Below are 22068 nucleotides of genomic sequence, written 5' to 3' on the forward strand. Positions count from 1 at the left end.
GAATACATATTGCTATGAAATCACACTCTTAAAAATACATTAAAAATAAAACTCTTAAAAAAATAAATCAATATTCCCTGACATTGAAAGACAATTAACTTATTTTTTTAAGGGCATATCCTGAATAGAAACTGGAATCTGCATTTGAATTTGGAACCTAATAAAAGCCTCTTTAAAAAAGCCTCATTAAATTTGTTAGAACTGTGGAGATTCAGGGATCTGCCTGAATGCAGTGGATTGCAGAATTGTAGTTTTTATTTGTGTCATGATCTCAAAACATCAATTTGTTCAAGCAGATTAAGCAAATACAAGACTCTCTTTGATTACTGTGGCATCAACTGGGTGCAAGATAATTGTGTTTTTGTTTATTTTTTTTCTAAATCTAAATTAGGAAGGGGAAAAAGTAGTAGGGGAGACATAAACCTGATCCTGTAATAAGCAAATATGATTGCATTCCTCATGGATTTTTATTGTGGATGATGTCCTGAGCACCCTGATTCAGCTCTGAAGTTGGCTCTGGTAACTATATGCTGCCTGACTTGGACTGCATTATTATGGAAAACAAAGTTTATTTTTTCTTACCTTTTCTTCTAACCCTACAAGGTTAAGCAAATAACTAAGTGCAATCTGCTCTAGAAGTTCACTTTTAGATTTGTTTGCTGTTTCCATTGCCATAATATCAAAATTGTTTTTGAAGATGCTCATACTTGTGTGTGTTTTCCTATTTTTTTGACTTTTTTTTTGGAGACAGACATTTTAGATGGTCTTATACTGTATGGGAATACCTGTCAGATGTCTTTCCAGAAATCATTAAAGAATTCTGGGTGCAGGGCTAATTTTAAGTAATGCTTTGTAGTAGTATGACTTATTTCTTCTTTCGTTATTCTTCTAGAAGGCAGCAAACATCTGTCCAAAACAAATAAAGCCAATTTGGATAACTCAAACAGAGAACCCCCATGAAACAACATAATAAATTTATGTCCACGGTTGGAAACTTCAACAGCTATTTTTGCAGTAGTCTGTAAATGTAATACAAAGAATTAACACGTAATGATGCATTTTGGAAATCTTCTGTGCTACTAAAGTGTGGGAAGGAGACCAATTATTGTTAAATATTATAGTAATCTCCAAGTCTGTCATGGAAAGTACTTCAAAAATTTGCCTTCTTTTCCAGCAGATTATTAGGTTGAGGTTAGGTTAGATCTTATCTTCAGAAAGTGAGTTCAAAGTAAGTATCCTCCGACTGAAAATGGTCTTACATTTCCTCTTTTTGTTTCCTTATGCTCAGTAGAATTTTTATGGCCTGTAGAGATTAAGGACTTTTCTCCTTAATTTGTTTACTTTGCAGGACATGTCATACTCTTAAGTGTTTTGTCACCTCCATCTTTATTTGCCTGAACTAGCACATACTTTTGGATTGCACACCCTTCCACATGCTTTCAGGTTCTTTAAATTTGTCTTCCAATATCACTTAGTCTTTCCCAACCTGAATGAGATGACTTTTTATTATAAATAATTATCTAATAGTTTAACCTGTTTATCCTTCTTCCCAAGTGGCCAGGTCTTTGATAGAAACAGGTTTTTAATAGGCCTGTACAAGCCTGTTACATTCATTTAAGCTGTGATCTAGGTCATATCTGAAAGTAGGCTAATACCTGAATTCACTGAGCCAGAATACCCACAGCTAATAATATGTAAAATACTGTCCTTCAGAAGTTTTTCTTCTTGACCCACTTTCTAAACTTGGGGGTACACCTGATGATTTGTTAGATTTCTTTCAATAGAAATTTGGGTATTTTCATTAGACGCTAGGTCTCTAGTATAGCCTACTAGAAATATGTTTTTAGTGTTTTACATGTAGCTATACAGTTACTGTGAAAACTGGCAGAATGAAAAGTCAGATATGGGTAGATGCACCAAGTGTAGATGTGGATAATGACAGCACACTAACACAGATTGTGGATTGTTTTTTGTTGTTGAGAGTGCTTACGTCTTTGGGAAAACAATCCAGCTAAAGGCATTCCTGAGTTGTTGCAGTGAACAATGTATACCTTGTAAGGATGATCTGCATTGTCCTTCGTGGTTCGCATAAATGGTGGTGAATTTTCCAGGTGAGATACCTCACTTGTTCCTTAGGAAGATGTCAGAAGGTGTGGGCCAGTGGACAAGACACATTTCTATCACAATCCCATGTGATAAAGGGAATTTAACCTACCGTCACATGTTCTCAAACTTCTTAGGGTGCTTTAAACTCTTTGCTCTTGTTCAGCTATGTTGGTCCATACATCACATAAGGTGTTTCTGCATGAAGACTCGCAGTTTGTGCTCTAAGTTCAGTTATTTAACTGTATCTGAATGGCTTACTAGGTCTCAGAAATGCAGAACAGTGGGTGAGAAAATGGAATCTTGGCAGACTGCAAAAGTGCAACAAATGCTACATTGCAGATTCTATGTATTTGTGCTTTTGCAGCTGAGGAATTAGTGTACAGTTGTCCAGGTCTCCCCTACAGAAGGGGAGACCTGGAAATTGTCAGATGGTGGTTGAGGTTAAAATGGACCTTTCTAGTCATTCCACATCTCTCTTGTACTGGCAAGCCTATAACTGTGTATGGTACTCCAGATGGGGTCTCAACAGGGCTGAGAAGAGGGAGATCACCTCCCTCAACCTGCTGGCAACACTCTTCCCAGTGCAACCCAGAATACCGTTGGCTTTCTTGGCCACAAGGGCATATTGCTGGCTGTCATGGTTCTCAGGCACTTGAGTGACTCCTCTTGTTTCTGTTTTGAATTTAGTAGGTTTGTTTCAAAGCATTTTTCTATTTTATGCGATCCTTTCACTTGCAATGGAAGTGTTTTGAACATGTTGTGAATTCTGTAGCACGTCAAAGATAGGTGGGGGTTTCATGAGTTAGCCTATTAAAGAGAATGGCTATTCCATCAGGATTCATTTCAGATTTCAGCCTTGTTTGAATCAGCATAGCTGGTGACATGCAGGCCTAAGACATTGTATCTAATTAAAAAAATACTTAACCGGGACACTTCGTGTGGGAGCCTAGTCATGTCAGCCCCCTTGTATAGTCAGTGGAAGGGGTCAAAGATCTCTAGCAAGCATTTCAAACCTAAACTGTTCATGGATTGTTAAGAAAACATATGACTTTTATGTTCCTTAGAGTTTAGTGGAATGAGTTTTGGCTTTAACAGACAATCAAATAGGTGATGACCTATGCCCAAGGTCTATACTGCAGTCTTGCAGAGCAATGTCATTGTACTGTGTCTTCCATGAAAAAGCGTGTTCTTCATGAATTCATTGCAAGCAATGACAATAGGGAAAGACTGAGCACATTGCAAAGCGATAGCTGACAAGAAATGAGGCTGCTTGGCTGTGGTGATTTTACTCAGCTGGGCAGCTGAACTCTACCAGAACCATTCTCTCACTCCCTCTCCTCTAAAGGAAAATGGAGGAAATATGACGAAAAGGACAGGGATATCACTCAACAATTATCATCACGGGCAAAACAGACACAGCATAGGGAGACTGATGTAATTTGTTACCTATTATTAACAAGTAATTAACAAGTAATGTTTATTACTTGTTAATAATAAGTATGTGTTGTGTCTGTGTCATCCCCACTCCTCTTCCCGCCTCCCTACTGGTGCAGGGAAATGGGGAGTGGGGGCTGTGGTCAGTCCCTAAAACTTTGTCTCCGCCACTCCTTCACGGTCACTCTCTGCCCCTGCTCCACGTGGTGTCCCTCCCATGGGATGTCATCCTTCCCATATTGGTCCTGCGTGGGCTTCCCATAGGCAGCAGCTCTTCAAGAACTGCTCCAGATATGGGTCTGTACCACTGGGTCCATCCCCCAGATGGCTCCAGCATGGGTCCCCCACGGGCAACAGCTCCCCCCAGGCCCCCTGCTCCTGCATGGGCTCCTTTCCATGGGCTACAGCTCCGGCCCAGGGCCTGCTCCTGTGGGGGCTCTCTTTGGGCTGCAGCCTCCTCCAGGCCACATCCACCTGCTCCACCAGGGGCTCCTTCACGGGCTGCAGCATGGAGATCTGCTCCATGTGGGACCCATGGGCTGCAGGGGGACAGCCTGCTACACCAGGGGGCCTCTCCACAGGCTACAGGGCAGCTGCTGCTGCCTGCCTGGAGCACCTCCTGTCCTCCTTCTGCACTGACCTTGGGGTCCTCGGTGTTGGTTCTCACTCCTCACTCTTCCAGCTGCTGTTGCCCAGCAGTGTGTGTGTTTTGTTCTTTTTTTTTTTTTTTTTTTTTTTTTTTCTTGAATCTGCTATCACAGAGTCTCAACCAATGTCACTCATTGGCTCAGCTCTGGCCAGCAGTTGGGTCCTCTTGGAGCTGTGTGGAACTGGCTCTGATCTAATGAAGCAGCTTCTAGGCTCTTCTCACAGAGGCCACTCCCGCAGCCCTGATGCTACTAAAGCCTTGCCATGTACCAAACTCAGTACCTTGGCACAGTGGAATTCCACAGGAAAACACAGCATTTGAGCCTGCAGTGTTTGTGAGGAGATTCCTACTTTGTCTCATAGGGATAACTGCATATCTTCATGGCCAGCACTTAACAATGAATGAGATAAATGTGTTTCTCTTCATAACAAAGGCTTGGAAAAAACTCATCTTTAAAATTACTATTGACTGACCTATTATGAGCTGTTATAGCTGACAGACTGGGAAAACCTATCTCTGACTACAATTCCCTAATAACTGATCTGTCTTATCTCAAAAGCCTGCTTTTTGTATCTTCTCAGGTACCTCCTGCAGGCAGTTAAAGGAAGGACAACAAAAGAAAGCACCATGTCTTCGGTCTCCGCTTATTACAATGGAAAGACCGTACTTATCACAGGAGCCACAGGTTTCATGGGCAAAGTGCTGGTGGAAAAGCTTCTGCGCTCCAGCCCTGAAGTGAAAGCAGTTTATATTCTTGTAAGGCCAAAGGCTGGACAATCAATGCAAGAGAGAGTGGCCAACATGTTGAAATGCAAGGTAAGTTTCTATATTTTATTCTTAAATCTAGTCTGAAATCCATTTAATCTGGTATGCTTATAGGAGTTCTGTTTTACTCAATTTATAAGAACAAAATACAATCTACTGTAATCTTTGCATAATTTTTGTTTTATCTATAAAATGAAAAGCATGCATGAATCTGAATCTGTCTCATTTAGATGTGTGATACAGGATTTTACGTTGTACTGATATACCTTTTTTCTTCCTTTTTCTGTATTGCTCTCTGAGATTTTTTTTTTTTCTGAAAACACGCCATGTTAGGAAGTGTCCTTTTTGGCACAAAAAATAGTGGCATTTTGTTTTCATTATCTAGCTCTTTTCCTTCCTCACTTTCAAAACTTATGTTTGAATGATAATTGAATGATAATATTCCAATATTGAAACCGAGTGAGCCCATTACACCCTTTTCCTTGCACTTAAGGTGTTAAACTTGCTTCAGAAGAAGCCTAGGGGCAACAAATAGTGTCTGTGTTTTGCTGCAGTACAGTAGGGCATCTGCTATCTTCTAAAGTCAGCTATAGTTTCACCTCACTTTGGAAATGACAAAATACCGTCATGTTTTGGGGAGCAGGGGGGAGTTTTCCAAACTTCTGGTCTTTTGCTGCAGACAGCATAAGTTAATCTGCCTTGCGAACTGAAGTACAGACTTTTATGACTTCCACCCACGTGGCTTCCCTCTCCAGTGAGAACCACATCTCTAGTATTAGAAGGATGTCAAAAGCCTCTGTTGCATTAAATGTAGAAATGTGTAAGAAGACACTGGTAGACCAGTTATCTAGAGTGGACTCCGGGTCCTCAGGAGCTTAAGCCAGTGGTTAGGTCGTGAACTTGCTCAGACTCCTCCAGCTGTGATAAGTGGCAGAGTTCATGCTAATGCTTCCTGCTAGCGTGAATTTGTATGTAGACAATGTGGAATGAGAGGACGGAACAGATCGGACCCTAGGAGGCAAGAAATCACTTGAAATTAATCCAAGACTTGTCAACATATCCTTAGAGCATTGCTTTAAAATTCTGAGTACAACTTGACTGGAAAAACAATTCTACTGGAGTTGGAGGCAAAACAGGTCTTATAGATAATAATAATAATAATAAATAATAATAATTAAAAAACAAACAAACAAACAAACAACAACAACAAAAAACAAGTAGAGTTTGGAGAAGGCTTTTTTCTCTATTGTATTTAGGCATCCAAACAATGAACTAGAAAAATCTTTAATATGCCCAACAACAGTTTGATTTTTTTGTATTTTCAGCAGATGATAGATTATTTTCCTGTTTAAGAGAACTTTTGCATTCATAAGTGCTATAAAAGGAAACCATCATGCTAGTTGCTTTTTTGCAAGTCTGTCAAGTGCACAGTTTTTCAGTACTTTTCCTTTCAATGAACATTTTCAGCTTTCATCACTGACAACTGTGGGTAATGGTTTTCATCATCAAACAGCAAAGTCCCAAATATGTCATGCTTGCATGGTTTTTTGCATTTTGATATTTTTTTTTTCTGTTTTGTTGTGGTGGTGGTTTTCTTTCTTTCAAATAACTTAGAAAATGAGGAGGAACCAAGCTATTTTCCAGGACTTCTACATGCTTTGTTTGCATTTTCTATATAAGTATTACTGTTTTTTCTTCAGTTTGTCGGTACATCTTAGTGTTGTTGTTAGCTCTAGGTGATGTTCCCTAGTAGCTGTTTTATTGATGCAGCTGTACTAGATGTACCCTTTTTTTTCCTAGCATGTGTCAGCAGTTTTAGGCATGCCAACAGCAAACAGGACTTGATAACCTCTCCTTGAACCTTTGTCAGACAGCTTCAGTGAGCCTTCAAGTTTACTTGTTTTCAAACAACTAAAAGGAAGAGGAAAGTGTGTAGGCCTTCAAAAGGAAGAAAAAAAAAAAAAAAAAAAAAAAAAAAACAAACCTCAGTGGGTATGATCACAACTCATCCAGGACCCCTGAGGAAGAAGGATGCATCTTTGATGCTATTCTTTTAAAAATAAAGCAATAAGATAACTGGCTCCTGTGAGAACACAGCTGTCTTCCATTCAAGGAAGACTGAGAGGGCCAAAGAGTTAAGGTTTCATATTTCTTCTACATTTCTTCTACGTACCTAGATATTATGTCTTTTGTAGAGATATAGCATGTTACATGAGGGCTTTGTCCAAAACCAAGAAAGATTCTTGTTAAGGATTAGGTCCTGAATAGTCTCTAAAAGAAGAGAGCATCTTTACTTTGATTAGTATAATTGCATTTTTTGTTACTGATATAGAAGTGAGCTCCCCAGTGCTAAGGCACTGTTATACATGGTTAATGTATAAGTAGACCTCAGCTAATCAGCAGGGTGTGAATATGGTATTGTAAGTTCAAGGAACAGCAGATTCTGTTTAGCAGACTGGTTCAGTTTACAGGGTCTGTATCTCACGCAACCAAAAATTTGAACTCCTGTTGTGAATTGGTCAGGTGTGCTATGCTGTGGTCCAAGGAACAGTGGTGGGGCTCAAAACACTATGGAATAACCTCAAGAATAGTTTTCCTCCATGCATGGGATAGGAAAGTACAACAGTCCTCCTTGGGGAAAGTATGCAGAAATGTATATGTGTACACACGGATGGCCCTTACCAAAATAACAGGCTGAGAAAACATATAGGCTCAGGCACTTTAAAATGTTCATTTAAAACTAATAATAATAACAAAGTTTAGGTCCGTTTAGAACTGAACAATTAAACCATCTCAACAGTCTCTTGCAGTAAGGGTCACACTGCTTCTAAAGATCCCATTTAGTCAGGCCTGAGGTGAAGTTTACTGCACGTTTGTGCAGTGTATTTTCCCTCAGTGGTCTTGTCCAGAAGGGACCAATCAGGAAATGGTTCCAGAAAAGTCCATCATGACAGGAGGAAGGCCACAAAGCACTATGGCTGGTCTCCCAGTTCTGCAAGTCCCCTTGACTCCACCTGTAAGAACTGCTTTTGGTGCTGATCCCAGCTACGGGCTTTGTAGAAACCAGGATTTAGAGGAAGAATGCTTCTCCAAAGCAGAAACCTGACTTGTCAAAGACAATTTCCATATGGAAACGTTGACAGCGTTTGTTTTTTTCTTTTCTAGAGATTATATTGTTAGTTACAGAAATTCATTCTTGGTAGGTGAAGAGTGCAAGAAGCATTAACTTAACATTTTTGCAGATTGTTTCCAGTTAAGTCATCTGCATGTCTATAAACCACATAATGAGTTATTCACAGTCTAAAGAGTACACTTGCCATTTACAGTTTTGGTTTGCATTCTCCAGTTCGGCAAACCTCTGAGCTACATATCAAATAAAAATGCAAGAAAGCTTATTCCAAGTCTGTATGCAACATTTGCATTTGATGTTCTTGATTATAATCACTGATGAAGAATGCGTGTATTAGAGTATGCACAGAAAATTTAGAATTAAGATCCTTCCCTTCCTTATGTATGTATAATTTCTGATCTCTTCTGCATCATTATTCTTTTGCTCCACATTATGTTGGATTTAATGCAATACATTTCTTGTATATGTTCTTAGGAGAAAATACTTTCTCTACTTTTATATGTAATCTTATTTACTGACCAATCACACATCCACTTTAAAAGTTAACTCTTCTTCTACGTTATGCCTTGACCCATATTATCCTCTGGAATTTCTAATTTATACATCCAGAAAATAAATTTTTCAGGAAAGACAAACCAGAGAAAACCAGGTTGCCAGCTTCTAAATATTCTGGACAAGCAGATAAAAATATTATTTAGGATGAAATAAGATGAAAGTAGAGAATTAGATTGTTACAAATGAGTTGCACTGCCTAATGCCGAGGTTCTTCAGGTAATGTCCTCTGGGGATTCTTGATTTCTGGTAGTACGTTACGCAATTTATTTCAAAAACACTGTTTAATTTTTTATTTCTCTTCATGTATCTCTTAGCACAATCTGTGAAAAAATAAATATATCTATTATATCTATAGGGGTTTAAGCTTTGAGGCATTACACCTGTGAAACTGCCTTTTTCATAGTACGTAAATGTGCATATGGTGGAAGATAACTCCTGCTGAATAAAAAAACAATCATAAGTAATGAAAGTGTGATGCAATGTGAAGGAACCAAATACCTTAGTGTGTTCTTTTAAAAATATTTATTGTCTGGAATTTTTCAAATTCTAAATCAAACATGAAGAATAAAATTATATATTAAAATGATTAGAAATCAGATTTTTTTTTTTTGCAATGTATTCTGGAGTAGATGAACAGATGGCATTAAAATGTAACAGAATACTGATTTTTCTCAGATCTTGTAAAATTAGTTCTATATGAAGTTGTGTTATTGCATTAATATGAAATGTATAATGAGCAGATCCTTAATTACCTCAGCATTAATTCCAAAATGAATGTGTGCATTGAGGAATGTATGGTGCATGGTGACCTTGCCTGTTTATGAATGGAAATGTTCTGTTTTCCAGTAGTAAGTCTCCAAGGGAATCAGGCTATTACCCCGTGCTTAATGAAATGCCATGTCTTTGTGGCACAGGCAACAGCTATTAAACACACACACACAAAATAAAATAAAATAAAAAAATAAAAAATAAAATAAAAAACAAACAACAACAACAATGATTGTGTCCATAGATGAGGATCACAAGGCAAAGCTTGACAGATGTCTTATTCATTAGCTGATGGGAGGTGTATATTTATCAGAGGTAGGGCAATGTTTGAGTGTTCTTTGTCTCTGATTCCTCCTCATGCTGAAATAGGCAGGAATGCATGGAAGTGGGATGTCTCAAATTCCATGGAGAACAATTACTGAGCTAATGCTGAGTCACTTGTACCTTTCAGCAAGGGAGAGCAGAGCATGCCCTGCATGCATCAGACTTCTGTCACTTGCAGTTGCTGGGCTGTTTCTCAGGTCTCTTCATCCAGTGCTCCTAGTTGGAACGGTCAGTTAAAGCAGGGAGTGGAAAAGACTCTTGCTAACATGCCTGATAGTTCAAAGGGAAGAAGGAGAGGCTCAGAAGCTGTTGAAAAGGGGAAGCAGGTATTGCAGGATATCTGCTATATCCAGAAATACTATATACTATAGTATATACTGGATATGTATAATATATATAATACTATATAACCATATACATATATATATATATAGTATGTATAGTTATATATATAGTATAGGAAATGGATATATACTATATATCCATATATCCAGAAATACTATAAAATGCTACTGCTTTTTAATACTGTCTAACTACAGTTTACCCTCGCACTGCCAACAGTTGCAGAGAGAGTTTCTATCCTGTGCCTCTTTCTTACAAAGATTTGTTTGGAAGCCCATGTTATGATTCAAGTCTGAAAACTGAACACAAGTCCAGCATTATCAGACACCTTTCCATTCTTCCTGATCAAGTATGTTATATTTATCAGCAAATACACAGTAGAACTCCGGTCCTATAAATTAAGCCAAATCATGGCAGATGTCTCTTCTTCCACTTCCCATGAGTGTCCCTACTTTCACTCCTGGGCTCATGCATCTTGATCATCACCATAAGCTGTTGAAGTTCTCCATGTAAAACCACTGCAGTGGCACTCCCTCTGGAATAGTGTCCCCTAGATTTGCTGTGGCCACTGCAATGGGGTATGCATCAGTACCTGGAAGAGAGTAATGAGATTTTTGGTTGATGGAGCAGGATTCCGCTCACTCAGTAAGAAGTGTGGAAACTGCTAATGTGTGCAACAGGGGTGAAGATGTTTTCTGTTTTATTATTTATTTAGCTTTTCTTCATTTTGGTCAGTAGATTATCCGACATAACTTTGATATTTGTATACTGAGGGGACTTGAACAAAAAATTGTTTTTATTTATTTATTTTGCTGACTCCATGACTTGTAAAACATATGGTAAAGAGGAGCTAAATCTTAGGGATGCTAACATAACAGACATGAATGTAGACCAGGGTCTTGAATCATTCTGTGCCTCTTTCCTAAGCTAACACTATCTGCCACCTTGTTCTATTTCATTTCTTTTTCTCATTTTCTCTTTTCTCATTTTTCCAGTTTGTGAAGAATAAGGCTGGTGAGGTTTTTCTTTGTATATAATCAGGTCTTTGTATGTAATCAGCTAATAGACTGTTTCATGCAGCACAAGAAAAGGAAAAAACAGCTGGTGATTCCAGCAAGATAACCTTTCACACTCAACAACAACAAAAAACACAGCTCACTGGTGTGATTGCAGTGTCGCTTTCTGCTGTTGAATGTTTGCAGCCCTGCTGCTTCTGCTGCTCCTTAGCTCCAGGCTCTGCATGACCCTGGGCATCTGGAACAAGCCAGGTGCAGTAGCACTGATTTTTCTGGTTATTGTGATAAAGTGAGTGCTAAGCTGCAGTCTTGTATGGTGACAGTTCCTCCTCACCTGATGCACATTCAACCCATATTGTGACTCAGGATGTGGAATCTCACCCAGCAGCTTTCAGCTACATTGGGAGATCTGGCAACCCTACCTGCTGTTTCATCTGTTCTCTGTTGTAAAATCCATGTGTACCAGGAGGGTAACTGAGAATCATAAAGGCCCATCTTATTATCAATTAGCTTCAGCAGAACTTGGCTTCCTACAGCTCCTTGCTCTGTTGCATTTGCAAGGCTGTCAGCACAGATTGTAGTCTGGAAGTGCTGGAAGAGCAGCTACGTGGAAATGAAAAGACATTGTTAATGCATGCTCAAACATCAGAGGAGAAACCGTGAAAAGAGAAAAAGGGAAAGAAATGTGATGTTTGAAATTGTCATCCATTGCATCAGTCAGGTAAATTCAAGCTGTGATCAGCTGAGGAAGAATGACTGTGTGTGTGAGACTGAGAAAATTCCCAGAGAAAACAGGTTTATCTCACACTTCCATAGTCAGAGTGCAGTTTGCTGCTTCCAAGTGTACATGGATGCTGCACAGTAATTTACAACTTCTCCACACACTGTAAGTTGATCAGATGCATTAGAATTACAGATTTAGAACAAAACTCTGCAAGTGATTAGTGACAGTTTTGTAACTAATAACTATAATTTTCTGTATATAATGTATTTCTTTGCTAAAAACTGTTTCTGGTGAGTCTGACTCATCTTGGTGCCCTTTTGTAGACTAATTCCCTTTGGAATACTTTAGCTTAATCTTGAAAATGGAGTCCCTCAGTATCAACAATGACTCTGAAAACACTGGTCAGCTTACATATTTGAAAATGTTTTTCATGTCCATTCTCTTTTTTCAAACATACAACAGCTGGTAAAGAAGAAAAAATTTGGTGAGGTATCTATACCCTCTTTTTTTTTTTTTCTTTCTAATGAAGCTGGAGAGAAAATATAGGTGACAGGATTGTGATGCAAATTAAGTGTTCAGGGACAAAGAGGAAGCAGTTAAATAATGAGTTGGTGCTATTGCTAAAGAAAGGACTTACGTTTTTTTTTTTTTTAAGAAGTTACAGTGAACATCAAGACATACAAAAGAAGAGATGCAAGCTAAGTTCAAAGACAGGAGAGAGAGAGGGAGAAATGGGTCATGATCAAAAGAGTAAAGAAGTTTATGACATAATGGTGACAGCAATGGAAATATTAAGAATGAGGAAAAAGCAGTACAGATGCGGAATTAAAAAGGCTGCAATAGAATTGAAACCTTAGAGATCCTGAAGAAATAACAAGAAGGGGAAAAAAAAAAAAAAAGAGAGCAGGTCTGCACGGGCTATCAGAAAATGGGTAAAAAAATGTAAAAAGCATCAGAAAAATTATGAAGAGTCTTTACTGTTAGTGAGAGCATAAGGATCTGGAAGAGAATGGGATTGAGGATCTAGAAGAGGGAAAAAAGTAACAAAATGAGAAAAACAAAAACAAAACAAAATAATAATAATAATAAAAAAAAAAAAAAAAAAAAAAAAAAAACAAGAAAAGATGTTGATAGGGATGAGGGAGAAGAGGAATCATCGTTCTTTTCTGAAATCAATGTAATATGTTTTATTTACCTTATTTTGACATTCAAGATCTATAGGTATGCAAACACAGGTCTTTGCACTAAAAATCTTTGGTGAAAAGTCTGGTCATAAGTAGAAAGGAGAGCAGTAGTTTAGGGTGATGGGAGAAGTAGCTTAAGATAATGAGAGAGCCAGTCAGAGTGAATCAATATCACAATTTCTGGATTACAAAAAGGATTATACCTGATTTAAAACCGGAACCCTTATGCCTGTCATATAGCTCTGTTGAATTCATCAGTTCTCTTATCTCAAGAAGACAAGACAATGTTTTCAGCCTTATTTCAGTTTATGCCAAATACATTCATCTTCACTGAGCTTTTAGGAGTATGGGAGAGGAGTTTTCAAGAAGCTTAAAGAACTTTTCAAGAAGTATTCCAGAAAGAAGGCTTCTGTCTTCCACTTAAATGTTACTTTTAAATTTTTGTGGTCATTTATTGGGAAAAAAAAAATAAGTTGTTGATGAATATCTACTAAACTAACCGTAAGTTATTCTTTACCCCTTGGTCTTAATTATGTTGCTGAACAGAAGAGATTACATATGAGTACTACCCATCCAGTTCTTCTCTACAGTAGTTATCTTCTCTGCAGTTCTAGAAAGTTATTCAGATATGTTATTTTGCAGAACAAGCTCTAAACTATTACCTTTTCCTTTAGCCAGTTAACTTTTCTATTCCCTTTGCTCTCTACCTGTCATGATATCATGAAGACATTCATGTGGTCTGAGTAATTCTCTGTTCCTCCCAGTCACTAATATCAAGAGTTTGAAAGAGGTACTGTTCTCCAGTTTGAGAGGAAAATGAAGTCTCTTTCTTGTCTTCTAATTAAGATCATTCTCTGATACAGTCACAATATAGTAGCCATTCCCAGAAGACTTCATCTCCTAATTTAGTTAGTAGGGAATCTGACAAAGAACACTACAGAGATGATATTATTTTAAAAACAAGTCTATTTGCTGCAGTTTCAGCTAGTTTTTTATGAACATGAAAATGCAAAACTTCTTCCTTCCTAACTTGTTTTCACACTCCTTTCTCCCTTTATCAATCTGTGCAAAGGTGCATAGAAAATCATCAAGGTTGCCAGGGACCTCTGGAAAGACCCCCCACTCTCAGAGCAGGTCAGATAGAGCCACTTTGCCCAGGACCATGTCCAGTTGAATTTTGAATATCTCCAAGGTTGGAGAAAAAAAAAAACAAAAAACAAACAACTCACAAAACTTTCTGATGTTCATTGTTTCTTTGTGCATTGTCTCTTATCCTGTCATTTGGTATCCCAAGGAAGAGTTTGGCTCCACCTTTTTCTTTGCTCTCATCATCAGGTATTTATGCACATTCATGTGATCCCCCTGAGTCTGAGTCTTTTGTTTTCCAGGCCAAAGAGTCACAGCACTCTTTCTTCATCACCAAATCTCACCAAAGATGTAGCAAACTAAGATTTCAGTTGAATTACAACTTTAGAGGATCTTCATAACATTGCTTGAGTTTGCATTTATGCCTGCATGCTTTTTGGTTTGCATCCCAGGCCTAGCTCCTGAAATCAGTGGAACTTCCAAAGCTAAATGAAAAAATACCAAGGATTAAGTGTTTTGTGAAGGGTGGATTTCAGAGGAAACCTTGGAGAGAAGTAACTTACAGTTGTCTTTTAAATTATGTGTAGTGGTGGTGGATTTTCTTTTTGTTCTGGATGTGTTTTTTTTTTTTTGCTTTCTGAAAAAAAAAAAAAAGCATTTGATTTTACTGCCAGTATTAAAACTTCAGTTGAGTTTGATTTAAACGTAACAAGAAGTGCTTAATACAGGAATGCAAATGCATTTAATCATTCTCCTATACCTGAGAAAACAACATTGCCTGACTCCAGCCCAAAAGCCTTGAAACATTTGGAGCATTGGCAAGATAGGCAGTGTCTGAGTTGGGAAGGAACCAAAAGCAAGATGCAACATTTTTATCGGTACTCTCATCCACTTCTTTTGCCCTCACAGTTGTGTCTGAACATGACCCAGGGCATTTTCAAATATTTCTTAATCTGTTTTTCTGTAGTGTGTGTACCAGGGCCTGGGATGAAGGGTCTCTTTTCTCAGGGTGTCCCGATAAATGCATACAGGCACAAAATTGGCTTCCCTTCAGTGTAATTTTTCTGGAAGAGAACAGAGTGGTGAAAATGGAAATCCAATCCTAATGTTTAACTTATTTCAGGAGAGTAAAGGGAAGATTTAGATTCTGTAATCCAATAAATTAACTCCTCTGCTAGTCAGAGATCTCTCCATCCAGAAATTCATCCGTTTTTGGATGTCGCTTTCCTTGCCAGTAGAAAGCTTTCAGTATCACCAGTACTGTTGTCTGCATGTCCTAAGCAGTGAAAGTTGAGGAAGTGGGAGAGTGTGCATGAGAGATATGAAAGAGGCACAGTTGAAGGTGAGTGTAAAGTGTTCAGTGTGAAGTTTTCAAGAGGACAGGAAAAGCACAAAGAGCATTGAAGAGAAAAGCTCCGCTTTATAGGCTTGAGTGATTACATCAGTAACAGAAGTAGGACTATTTCCCAGCAACTTGTGCTGGCCTCAAGGCCGTGGAGCAACATCATTAGAGAAGTCCTGTCAGGCATCCTTTGTAACCTTCAGATTTCTCCCATGTTCGTGTTTTGCTCAGGCACATAGGAAAGCTGAGCTGTTAGGCTGCTGCACAGCATGTTTTGTGTTCAGAATTTTGCCAAGTGACCTGTTCACCAATTAGGCCTTCAGCTAACATGTTTTTAAACAATGTTTGTCATTTTGCCGGAGCCTGTGACTTGGCTCTCAACGTGTGCGAATTGGCACAATTCCTTTTTGGGCTGTTGCACTTCAGAACTATTCTGGACACCCATGGAGCTGCTCGTGTACTAAAGCTCATATGCAGGCTTGGGTGTTCTGCATTGAACTGAGGTTGAATAAGGACACCTAACCTGGGGCAACCTCTGTTGGGAACATCTTGGCCTGCAAATCATAATTAAGAATAAAGGCTTATGTTTTTTCTTAAATGGGTCAGTAATGCACCTATCAGTCAGCACCCAAGGAATAAAATTTGCTATTTGGTCATTCAACAAAATGTAGGATTATCATGTTTCATCCTTCATGTCCAATTTATTACATTCTGACCCAAGCTGCTCCTTCCAGATTTTCTCAAAGAAAGCTTTTCCATTTTCCTAAATTTAACCGTAGGCTTTTCTACTTATTTTTTTTATTATCTGCCAGCTCACTGAATGATGGATGCTAAAATCAGTTCTATGCCAGAATGCCTTAAAAAGAAACAAAGCTTATTGTGAAAAAAAATGTACAGTTTAAGAACAAACCCTAGATACAGTGGCACAGAATATTCTGTGTTCTATTTTGCCTTTCCAGTCAAAGCTCTCTCATATGGTCACTGGATAATGCTTTCTACAAATAAGGTTGTTAAAACAGAGGGGAGATAAGAGTCCTTAAAGCTGAGAATATTCAACGTAAGTAAGGTTTAGAAAGAGCTCCTGCTTGTGACACTGATACATCTTGAAATGCACAGTCCAGAGTATTTGATCTTCCAGGCTTCCTGCCTGCAGAGCAAAGTGGCTGGCTCATGCAGAGCCACCATACTTGCATATTCATCACCCTTCTCCCACTCCCTGGCACTATGACTGAAATAGTGAAAGCAGTCATAGGGTAGTCCTGTACAGCAGAATTCTGTGGCTGCTAAGAAGGTGATCATAAGGTCACCTTCTGACAGGTACTGATGGCTGAAAGAAGTACCAAAAAGCTGACCCAGAATTGATCCCCTACAAGACCAGAGATCTTAAAAGTTGTCTGAAGGTCACCCTCCACTGCAGTTTAGCCTACAAAATCTAGCCTATTCTTTTCATTTCATTTACCAGACCCGTTAGGACTGCCAAATGTATTAGGGAGAATGATTTATTTAAAAACTGTGAAGTTCTGATTGACATCATTGCAGATGCAAATCAAAATGTCTGAGTTATGCCAGGGAGCCCAAGTGGGAAAATCATTTCTTGGTAATTTTCTGGGGATTGCATTATGTTTTTTATTTTCCATTAAGGGAAATGGAAGGAGAGGGGGAAGGGTATTATCAGTGTTAGCTGTTTGTAAATTAATTTGGCTTCTTGAAAGAAAAACTGCTGCAGCAAAGCAGCTCTTCCATTTGTACTTAAATGTGAATGATGACATGATTACAAACACCAAGTGATTGGTGGCAACCAAAATTCAGAGTAAGCTGGTCTGATTTTGTGAAAGGGAACCTTGCTAACTCTGTGAAAATGTGTCATTCACTCCCACACTCTGGATTGTGGAGGTAGCTGTCCAGAGCTCATTTGTGGCCAAACCTGTGTTTGTTCTGGAGTCGGTAAAGGGAAAGGATTGCTCTTCTAGCTAGTTGGTGGTGAGTTTTTATTTGTTTTTTAAAGTCTACACATGCCTCATGCACTTTGTTAAAAAATTATCAGACTGATTTTGATCCTAACAGCAGACACATTTGTTTAGTTAATATAGACCTCCACTTTTAAAATCCTAATGATAAGACACCTGATTCCAAGTGTTACTTTTGGGTTTGAATGTTTTCCTACATCACGGCCCCTAGCACCACCATGCCATGTCAGGTAGCACTTTGATTAATTGGCAGGGTTTCATGTTCTCTGTCCCTACTTGGCTGTCACTGCTTGTGTCTGTATCTCTCTTGAGATAGAATTATGTGATTTCCATTCTTTTCTTGTGTCCTGTGAGTTCATTTCACCTAACCAGTAAAAAGCTAAAATAGCAGCAAATCTGCTGGGAATCTGCAGCAAATAATGTGGTAGTGGCTTCTAAGGAAGTCTGATTTGATCTAGGGCTTTATGGTGGTGGAGGCTGTGATACTCAGGTACCTGAATAAGAGTCTGGGTATTGTGATGAGAAATATTTTATGAGCCTTGTGGTATTTGTTTTCTTTGGAGGGATTTGGTGTGTTTCTCACTGGCACGTCATTCTTGTTCTGTAGTTTGGGTCAATATTATCCTAAATTCAGGAAGGTCATGTTGAACTGGATGTTGCTGAAGCATTAACGTAATCTTGTTTTGTGTAGATACGGACTGAATTGGGTGAGTTTTGCCAAATATGTGGCTCATTACTTTAGGATAGGATTTATGAAATATAAATGATATATTCCTAAAATATCCCCCAGCAGGCTGTTGGTGAGCAATGATGATGGAAGAGTTCAGATTTTTCAGAAGATGAACTGGTAGGGTCAAAAGATTGAGGCTGGAGAATCAGTAACTTGTTTAGCATTAGAGGCAGTAAGAAAAAGTCAAAGTTGGGAAACCCACTGATGCCAGTGCTAATCTGCTCCCATAGTGGTAACACTTTGAAATACTTAAGAGAGCACAGGATTACAAAAATATAGAACAGGACAAGAGCACATGAACAGAGGATGCACCAAGACGAATTAGTAAAGGATGAAGACACCAGACAGACAAAGGTAGAGGTTTGACCCTGCCTGAGCAGGGGAGTTGGACTAGATGATCTGTGCAGGTCCCTTCCAACCTCAACCATTCTGTGTTTCAGTATACCTGCAATGCGTAGCATGTTGTATCTGTGATAACAGCAAGATACTGGGTCTGTCGCTAGAAGAGCAAAATTTACCAAACAGTTGTGGTCATCATTTTTCTACCATAGCTTGTTGGATTAGAGGTGTGCATTTGAGAGCAGAAATTACTGATTCCAATAGTTTTCATTTGTCTGTGTCTGATTGTACCAAGATGTAAGGTTTAAAGGTAGGTACTCAGCATGGTGTACTGATTTCTAGATGGGACAGTGCTGAAATATAAATAACAAATAATAACATCTACATGTTGCTTTAAAAAAATAAAAAACTTTTGATGCTAGCTAGCTGCGTGTGTACATTTAGTCTGCATTTTCATGTATTTAGTCACATCTCTCTTGTCTATTCTGCTAGTTGTCGTCTTTTGTTGCCATCATGTTTTTTAAAAAGTGGTTTCAGAGCTTAGTTTAGGGCATAGTCTCTTACTTTGTTTTCCTATCTGCAAAACCCTATATTCTGTTTTCATGCCTTCATGATACAAAAGAGCTCAACAAAACAAGAGCCTGTGTCTGGCTCCAAGTAGAACTTTATTGGGCGTTACAGTTGTTTATAATACTGGGAGTATTACACACACACACATATATGTATGATATATATAATGTAGTGTTTATGATAAACAGTCAGTGTCTTCCAAGTAGGGAAGGAAAAAAAATAATAAGGAAATAGGCTGTAAGAAAATACAGCAGGGGTGCGGCATGGTAATAAAATGTTTTCTCATACTGATTTCTGTGGTGACCACCTCTGTACCTAGTGGTAAGGTCACATTTCACAATACCAGGAGGATGCAACTGTACAATACTGCATTTGCTCTGGTATTGTATGTGAACCCACACCCAAGTAACAAGCCACCTAAATTATCCATCTGGAAATAATTCAAGAGCTGATCAGAAAGGGCATTTTAATACAAGGTATGAGAATTTTCAACAGAGGAGCAGGAAAAACATTTTAATGTTTCTGATTTCTGTTTGGAGAGGCTGTTTGCATAAAGGAATTAACCTTTTAAAAATCTGAACTTTTAGTATGTTGTATTCATGCTTTAAGGCACACTGTCTCCTTAATGTTTGACTCCCAATTGTATGTGAACTGTTTGCAAGCTAGTGTCCTTACCATGACCTCTGGAAATCTGTATTTTAGTAATGCATTTTAGTGTTATTGTTTTGTTTTAATTAAGTATTTTTTTATAGCAAATATATTTTCTACAGGAGCAAGGAGTATGAAAATCTATGTATTTCAGTTATGTGAGAAGCCTCTAGATATTCTAGATTCTAGAGGACACTTGTGGGTGGAGAAGGGACAGTGTTGCACCCGTCAACAGGAAGGTCAGGAAGGACAATTCAGGAAGCTGTAAACCAGGCAGTTTCATTTCTGTCCCTGGAAAAAAATCACAGAGTGTGTTTTCTTGGAACCCATTTCTGACTATGTGAAGGAGAAAGTGACAGTTGGGAATGGTGACCAACCTCGTTGTGTAGTGTGATAAAACGACTGAATTTGTAGATGAAGGGAGGGTAACCTTGTTAGCAAAGTTTTCAACATAGTCCCCAACAGTATGCCAATATCCAGACTGGGATGTTACAGACAAGATGTGGGGGAATAATTCTGGCTGGCCAAGTCATACTGCAAAAGTAGTGATTAATCATCATGGAATCCTGGAATCCAGTTATAAGTAGAATTGCCTTGGAGTTTGTCTTGGGACCTGCCCTGTTTAATACTTTTTTTTTTTTTTTTTAAAAAAAGTCTCCAGGCAATACTGCATTCTCTCTGTTAGACTACATATAACCAGTAGTGCCTTTATAAATAACATCTGACTTAAGAAGATGGAAATGAGAAATGGGGAAATAACACTATTCTGCTTGTCTACCATCCTGAGGTCTGGTAGCTTCCCTTAGTCTTTTCATATATATCTTTGCTTTTTCTCTCTTGCAATTTATGTGCAGTGTTTAGTACAAAGAAGTTTCTGTGTGCAAGAGGCTACTTCCTAAACAAGCTGTAGTTGGACAGGCACTCCTGAGAGCATCAGGCATATCCTTTCAGTGTGTTCTAAGTCAAAGGAATTACTGCAATTGGTGATAGTGAAGGAAGTGGACAGCAAAAGGATTAAAATAGATGCAGTGCAGTTAAAAATACTAACATACAGCTTCCAGCCAAAGGTGTCAAAGACATGCTTGGAAGCCTGTTGTAATTGAAGGTCTAATTCAGTGAAGGGTTATGCACCTGCTTTAATTTAGAAATGTGAAAGCTACATACCAGAACTTTGTACTGTTAGGATTTTAGGACATCTACTGAAGTAACTGGCTGAACCATAATCTCATTCTCTCACTTCTTTGTCTGATAAATTAATATTATTCTCTTTTTTTTTTTTTTTTTTTTTTTTTTTTTTTTTTTTTTAATGAGGGAGGAGATAGGTGTGTAACTTACAGACCTTATGTGTCAAAAGCAGACCTAATACAAAACTTGATGTGAGTTTCCATTATAGTGAATTAGTTTTAAATAAAATACCTGCTTAGGCCTTTTACTGAGGCAAGTGCCAAGTACCAGAGCCCATCAGTGGCAAAGCAAGAACTGGAACTTGTATCTCATGAGGTCTGATCTATGGCTTTAACCCAAAGACCTTTAATAGCAAGGTTAATCTTCCCTAGCTTTAGCTTCTAAAAGAGGCATTTACTTAAAGGGTGCAGTTTTGTGGTTGACCTGAGCCAAACAAAGTTCCTGGTGGCTCCAACAAAAAGCATGGGTTTCACCATGTGCCACATAATCCGTCTACTTTTTATATGCTGCTGTTAGCCCTTATACATGAGTATATTATAACAAATCAGATAAGTAGTTGGTCTGCTTGAAAATCCACAGGCAACTCTTTCTAACCACTGGGGGGGGGAGGGAAGGGGGGAGAGATGACAAAGAACCCCCAAACCTGACACCAATAGCAAGAAAACCATTTTTGGCTGAAAATTTAACTCCTTGTACTGGTCCATCTCCTGATGCGGCTTTCAAAGGCTGGTGCTAGCAGACAGAAAGCTGCTATGGGAGAGGGGCTGGACTTTCAGTGGTAATTTGGACTGTGATTCAGGCTCTCACATGAAATTAAAGTAGCTTAAGTGCACATGCACTTAGTTCAAAGTCTTTAGCCCAATCTGGGAAGCATTTTAGACTGAATGCTGAGCCTTTAGACATCTAAAGTTAGAAAAGATGTTGCAAGTATGTGAGTCTTGGAGAAGAGTACACCCATGAAGAGTATGTCTTTTGTGAATGTCTTTTCATATTCTAGGGGTAGAAGTTTTTAACCCACCAGATTTCCACATTGCACAGTCCCAGGATAACCAGAATGTGGTTTTAGAGCTCATTTGTGTGACTGCTAATTCAAATATTCTCTTGCTATCTGCTTTCTCTCTAATACTTCATATACAAGGTGCAGCTCAGCTTTTTAGGTACTCTATTCAAAGGATATTAACCAAGTTTCTAAGAACATAGAGAT

At 38.5% G+C, this 22068-nt stretch overlaps 1 protein-coding gene across 3 annotated transcripts in view; it reads left to right on the forward strand.

Annotated features, from left to right (window-relative positions):
- FAR2 (fatty acyl-CoA reductase 2) overlaps positions 1 to 22068 on the forward strand; it is a 149118-nt gene that overhangs the window by 62137 nt on the left and 64913 nt on the right. For all 3 annotated transcript variants that reach the window (XM_082771171.1, XM_082771173.1, XM_082771172.1), the window contains one exon: positions 4771 to 5005. In XM_082771171.1, coding sequence (XP_082627297.1) covers positions 4817 to 5005 — 189 coding nt within the window. In that variant the 5' untranslated portion in view covers positions 4771 to 4816. The remainder of the gene's footprint in view (positions 1 to 4770; positions 5006 to 22068) is intronic.

Source organism: Aythya marila (genome assembly GCF_965140915.1).
Source record: "Aythya marila genome assembly, chromosome: 1".
Classification (NCBI taxonomy): Eukaryota; Metazoa; Chordata; class Aves; order Anseriformes; family Anatidae; genus Aythya; species Aythya marila.